Source organism: Atta colombica, unplaced genomic scaffold, assembly GCF_001594045.1.
Source record: "Atta colombica isolate Treedump-2 unplaced genomic scaffold, Acol1.0 scaffold32, whole genome shotgun sequence".
NCBI classification, from domain to species: domain Eukaryota; kingdom Metazoa; phylum Arthropoda; class Insecta; order Hymenoptera; family Formicidae; genus Atta; species Atta colombica.
This window is the reverse complement of record NW_017259426.1, coordinates 836450-843089: the sequence shown is the minus strand read 5'-3', so window position 1 is coordinate 843089 and position 6640 is coordinate 836450. Positions and strand designations below refer to the sequence as shown.

Genomic DNA, 6640 nt, shown 5'->3' with positions numbered 1-6640 from the left:
ATATTATTTATTATTATATTATTCATTATTACATCAAATGTTTATAATAATTGACATTTTACCTTCGTTATTTTCAAAGTTATCCATCCTCTTGGCAATTCTGGTTCTCGATTCGGTCATTTGTGGTCGTCTGGCAGGACTGTTAGGATCGCTGTACGGAGGTGGCGGTCCCCACAATGGCACTGGAGTTTCTAGAACGCTATATGATGCGGTGCTTGGTGTATATGGAGCACTCGGAGCATTTAAAACAGAATAAGGACCACTCGACTGCGAATTAAAGACACTATAAGGGCCGGTTCCGCTCTCCACATTGGTTTCCGTTGGTCGTGTTTGCGTGTGAAAACCATAATTTGAATCTGGGCTCGGTGCTGGACCTCTCGATCTTGACCAAGGTAATCGCCATCTCCTATAAAAGCAAAACGATATGTTCCTATTAATATAAAAATTAGAGTTTTACATTCTAATTAAAATCAACTTTTGTCCAAATTTATCATACTTTATTCTTCTAATTTTTAATATATCAAAATTGTATGTATTAATAACTCTCTCTATAATTTTTTATGTTTATCAACAATTAAATAAATATAGTAAATTATTATATTATAAATATTGTATAAAATAAAATATTTTGAAGCTCTTTGACATATTTATTTAGTCGCCTAAATAACATTAGAGAAACTTATTTGCAATTTTTCTTGATGACATTTTAGGATTTTTCTGAAAAATGTTTGTATGTTTCTAAAAATAAATTATATATTATATATTATGATAAAAGTATCGTTTTATCGATTATATGTAAAAAACGATATTCTTCAACCGAGACTTCACAATCTGTGATCAACTGATTCGAGAGTCATGTGCAATATCAATATAATTTTCTTTTATCTTTCTTTTTATCCTTTTCGCGTACTCGGGATCAATGCCAGACCAGACGGGTATCTCGTTGGATACAATGTTCAGAGAAATGTCTACTAGTGTCTATGTGTCTGGTGTATGTATTTTAAAACCAATTGACGTGCGTGGCCGCGCGTTTTATTGCCAGTTCATTCCATGGCGAATAAAAGTAAACTTCAAAGGGTGCGTCGTTTATCACTATACATTCCCGAGACTCGAAAAGGGTTTCTGTAAATATCGAGAACTGAGAAAAATACCATTTTAATCAATAGCATATATATCAACAAATTATAAAAATATAAAATACAATTAAAACCGCGTATGTATTTCTTTATCATATTTTAAATTTTTATTTGTGCTTTATTTTTTTTTTTATATAAAATTTACGACATCTATTAGTTTTATTGGGTATATACACGTTAATAATTATTAATAAATATTAAAATCAAATTAAAGACTTATTGAATATAAACATTTATTGAACATAGCTGCAAATTGACCATTGATTATGTATATGTAGCATATTAATAAAATAAAGATTTTTTTTAAAAAATGTTACATGTTTGCAATTTTTAAAGGTCATTAGTCGCATTTTATTCTATATTAACTTTTATTAAAAAGAGAGACAATAATATCTATAGTTTTTAAATATATCTATTTTCTGAACAATATTATTATATCTTACGCACCTGGATGGCGCCATATCAGGATTCGGCGTGTACAGATTTCCAGGTGTTTGGGCCCACCACGGATTCGCACCTCCGCAATCGTTGCAACATCCGCAGGACCCAGCCGGCGGTCCCACGGTGTTGCCTTGGCCGTACAATGATCTGCATCTCAGCTCCAACTGCTCCCAGTACATCTTCTTCTTTTCGTGGCTCAACAATTGATATACCAGCATGCATGAAAATATGCAGGCCAATATACCGGCCACCGAGACGCCGAATAGGGCCCTCAGGCAATCTGACAATGCGCCATGCACCGCTTCGCAGTGAGGAGTCCCCTCAAAAAGCACACCGGGATCTCCCTTCGATTGCGGCGCGCCATAACATGTGCATGATCTGTATGAATCATCACATCAAAACTTCATATTAATATCTGCACTTTTCATTTGCAAAACAATCAATATCGTAGTGAAAAAAGATCATAATATCTCATAATTTTTAAAGAATTTGTCGTATTTTAAATTTATAAAAATTTCTTTAAAAATGTTTTCAACTTTTCCAGATTTTATAAGTTTCTTCAAAAATTATAGAATATGAGAAAATTAAAAAATCTTAAAATATTTTAGAATTCATACATATAAAGAATTTTGGAAAAGATATGTATAGATTTTTCTCAGAACATTAACAAGTTCAACTTACAAAAATTATACAGAAATTCTGAAAAATTCTAAAATTTATATAAAAATTCTAAAAATCATGTGAAGAGTTTTGAAACAAATTTTGATAATTTGAAGATATTCTTATGTAATATTTATTTAAAGCGAATGGATAAATTAAGAAAGATTTAGTTTATTATCCAACATATTTGCGAGAGAGAGAGAGAGAGAGAGAGAGAGAGAGAGAGAGAGAGAGAGAGATTTCGACTAGCAGGGACGATTGAATTTCATATAATGAGACGAAATATTATTATCATCACAAACTATACAGCTGTTTCATAATGATGGCGAGGCATTTTACCACTTTATGGCACCGTAATTTCTTCTGAGATATATAAACGAGAGAAAGATATACATACCTCGCGCGCGCAGTGTAAACGCACTCGCGAAGGTTCTGCAATCGAGACATGTGAATTACCGTAGTTGTGACGGTGACGAGCACGCACACCAGCGCGCACACCACTCCCACAGAACCGCAGACTTTCATCTGCAAAAGTTATAAACCCAGTTTAATAACAGAACTGTCAGCGGCAATGACGGCTTTCCTGTAGGGACGAAAAGTTTACGCGGCAAACTTACTAGAAGTCCATATCTGTGCTTTCGTCTAGCTAATAGCATTGTGAAGAAACCCATCAGGATCAACTGAAACGACAAATTAATTATTCATCAAGTTATTCGTCAAATTATTAAATCACTGTGCGATTCATATATTACTATCATTCATATATTACTATCATCGTCATAATTGAACAGATAAAGCAATTATTTATACGCATTACAGATTCGCTGCGCGAAAGCTCATAAAATTAAAAGGAATTAGTCATGTACATAAAATTATGCCAGCAGTATAAAAAACTTGGCAGCTTGAAGCTAATTTACTCAATGTTGTTTATTCAAAGTTGTTGCTTGATGCATTTAATGTTTTTGTATTACCATTAGAATGGATAGCACGTTAAGATCGATGCATTTCGCAATAAGACCAGATTGATTTTTATCTCTCACCATAATTCCGGGAATATAAGACGGCACGGTCTCGAAGAGCGCTAAACTGTCCGTGTGGGCCGAAAGGATTGCGTGCACCGCCAAAAAAAGACTGCCGACTGCCGCGCTCAATCCGCCACAGAGATAGCAAAGGACAACGTACTTCTTGCAGCAACCACCTTCGCCAGTGTGACCTGCAAAATCGCGATCCATGAAATTCTAATCGTTCCAGTAAAAAGCCTTGCGCGTGCATGGGGTATTGATATTTTGATAACTAATTCAAGATTACAACGACTTGATCTAAATCCATTTAATGTGAATGTTGCTACTTTCTCTTCCTAAAAATTAAACAATTTAATTTATTTTTAATTCACTTAATTCAATTTAATTAATCACTTAACCCTCTGTCTTTATTTTACTGCCTTTTTTTAAAATCCAGATCTTTTTATCTAACCCAAATTTTTTTTACTGTTCTAGGCTTTCAAAAAAGTATAAACAAATTCAGGATTACTTTTCAATATGTTTATTACATTATCAAATGATTTTCTCGGTTATTTTAGAAAAATAATCAAACTCCATCTTCCTTTTTATTTCGGAGAAATTTGAGAGTTTTCATTTATGGTAACCAAAAAGGTATTGCAGATCAAGAGTTAACCAATCTATGGCAAACCAAATTGATTTTTCATTTAAAAACGTTTTGAAAAATATGCCTTAAATTCGCTAAATATTTGCATTAAATACTCTCTCCAGTTCTAGAAATAAAGTTAAATGATACACGAGAAGCATTTGGCTATCGATAACGTGGATCGTAAATCTGGTGATGTCAAGGCTGCAGTTAATTTCGATCTTGCCAACGATGCATTATCGAAACGGGAATATCACGTGAGTTTGAGAGTAATCGTCTACGGATATTCGTGGAATTTCGCTCACGGCACGTTTCTCATTGTGACCAGATCAGGACTACGGCTGTTAGGTTCTCACGCGAGGACAATCATTATCCTGCTAACCGAAGACCCAGCACGGTTTATTCTCGCTAGGGATTTCTCTCAGAAAGGTCAATAGTCCCACAAAGGACAGTATTTAAAATCATCGAATAGGCCTTTACAGACACCTGATTACAATTACAAATGATTACAATCACAAATATAAGATATTAAAAATGTTAAATTCGTAAATCAATGCATAACGAAAATGAAAAGAAGAACAATTAAATCGAGCTGATACACGGCGCTTTAATTTATTATTTATTAAAAAATATTGGAATACGAAATAAATTTTTATCAATTTCTTCCCCTATCTTGCAATTCTTATAGAAATACTCAGAAACCATCGGTTCTGTTTCTATCCAATCGCATTGAGGAATGCCTACGATGCTGCTTTTGTAACGTTCAACACAGGTGTGTTACTTCGTCTGACGGCATCCGGGTTCGACTTCCATTGTCAAAGCTTCCTATTGAGTCCAGTACGCCGACCGCGTATTGGAAGTTCTCTCTCAATGAATTCTCAAGCGTCAATATACCATATAGCTTTGAAGACAATAAGCTAATATTCCTATTTTCAGAAGGCTCTCTCGAGAAAGAATTAATTTCTTTTTTTTTTTTTTTTTGATCGAGTATATTGCTGACGCATGGAAAATATTGGAAGATTAATAACAGAATATTGGAGCGCGAGCGCAGTTAAAAATATACTGGTATGACATTCTTATAAAAACCGAAGATCATAAATTATGTTTGCCAAAAATTTGCATTTGTTTTTAGTAAAAAATATATTGGGTAAAATTTGAAAGCACCTATTGAAATAAAAATCTGATGAAAAGACGATTTAAGATACGGAGAGATATTCGGTATACGTTTCTCCAAGTACGAGTTTCGACAAATATCTTCAAGAAATACCTGAAGCGCGAAATGTGTCTTGTGATCCTAATCTACCGTTCAAAGGCGGGATATAAAATTTACGGAGTGGAAATTCTTAGAGAGGAGAAAAGTCGAATGAATCCTTTTAAGAAAACTGCTCTTTCGATTCCATTCTACAGAGGGTGAATCCACCGTTTCCATGTTTCCGAGGACAATGATGAAATCGGTAACATCAACATCGAAATATACGCACATTCTACTTCAAAAAATACTCAGAGTTGGGAAATTGATGAGATCTGCGGTTTTCTTGGGACGTAACACAATATCTAGCTTCCGATTTATCATGGCACGCCTACTACCTGTAATATTTACCGCCGAAAAGAGTATCAGCCTAAGTTCGTTCAGAACAAATTAGTTATTTCATGTTTGTTTAGAAGATTTTATGATCTTTGTATGTAAGACGAATATAAAAAATATTTAGTTTCGCCTAAATATGACAAAATATGTCTAAAGATAGCATACAGGTAGCATGAAACGTTGCAATGTTGCTATAATATTGCTACAATATTCCGTACTACTGAAAAAAATATTTATAATAAATCGTAACAGCCACAAAAGTAGAGACGGAAAAAAGATTTGTTAGATTTATGTCCTACAATTTAATTCAAAAAATTCTTGCAAAATTCTTGCGATATTTATTTTGGTGTCTCATAACTAAAAATATTTCATGTGTAACACAAAAAGCTGAAATATCGAAAACTTTTAATATAAATCAGCTCCAATAATATTCATTTAAGAAAATTTATGATTTGATATTTATGTAAAAAGATATAAATAAAAGAAGAATCTAATGTTATAGGAGAAGCTGTTTTAAATTATCTTATCACATTTCCCGATAGATAGGAGTAAACCATCAGCCATTCTTTAATAATCGATAAAAAATTATACGGAAGAAAATCGTTTAAAGTTTATTACTTATAACTTCGTTAATATTGCAATATTTATAAGAAATAATTAAGCAAAACGCTCTTAGACGCTTAAGATTGATAATTTTACAATTTAAAATTATTTATCTTAAATGTTATGTTAGAAAAATCCAGCGCATTATATATACGTGCGTTAAAAGAGTGAGGCATCGCAACCTTTGACCTTGTCTTAAGACAGCGTTACGCGGTGCCTATTAATAAGTATGCACATGATTGCACAAAGGAAGCGCAAAAAGGGGTGATTGATAAGCGAAAGGGGTTTGTCGGCGTACCACAGGGATGCGGATAATGTGGCCTCGGAAAGTGCGCGTGATTCGTCGGATGCGGTAAGTGCGAGTGCGAATGTGCCGCCATCGGGAACGGATAGCCCTGGTTGTCCATCTCCATCCCGAGGCGACAACGCACTATTTGGAGCACAGGATAGCCATCCATCTTCCTCGTGTCGCTTTGCGTCAGCTCACGATAATCTTCCGCAATCCCGCTGGCTGATTACTGCAGATTTGTCATTTATCATTATATGGCGTCACCGATTTAACCTTGCAACT

The 6640-nt window shown here is 34.1% G+C and overlaps 1 protein-coding gene across 1 annotated transcript in view; it reads right to left on the bottom strand.

Annotated features, from left to right (window-relative positions):
• The window catches only part of LOC108690373, a 13128-nt gene that overhangs the window by 1402 nt on the left and 5086 nt on the right, over positions 1 to 6640 (bottom strand). The window contains exons 4-8 of the mRNA XM_018197628.1: positions 3278 to 3450; positions 2855 to 2917; positions 2635 to 2762; positions 1584 to 1955; positions 63 to 406 (exon numbers count right to left, since the gene is read on the bottom strand). Coding sequence (XP_018053117.1) covers positions 63 to 406; positions 1584 to 1955; positions 2635 to 2762; positions 2855 to 2917; positions 3278 to 3450 — 1080 coding nt within the window. The remainder of the gene's footprint in view (positions 1 to 62; positions 407 to 1583; positions 1956 to 2634; positions 2763 to 2854; positions 2918 to 3277; positions 3451 to 6640) is intronic.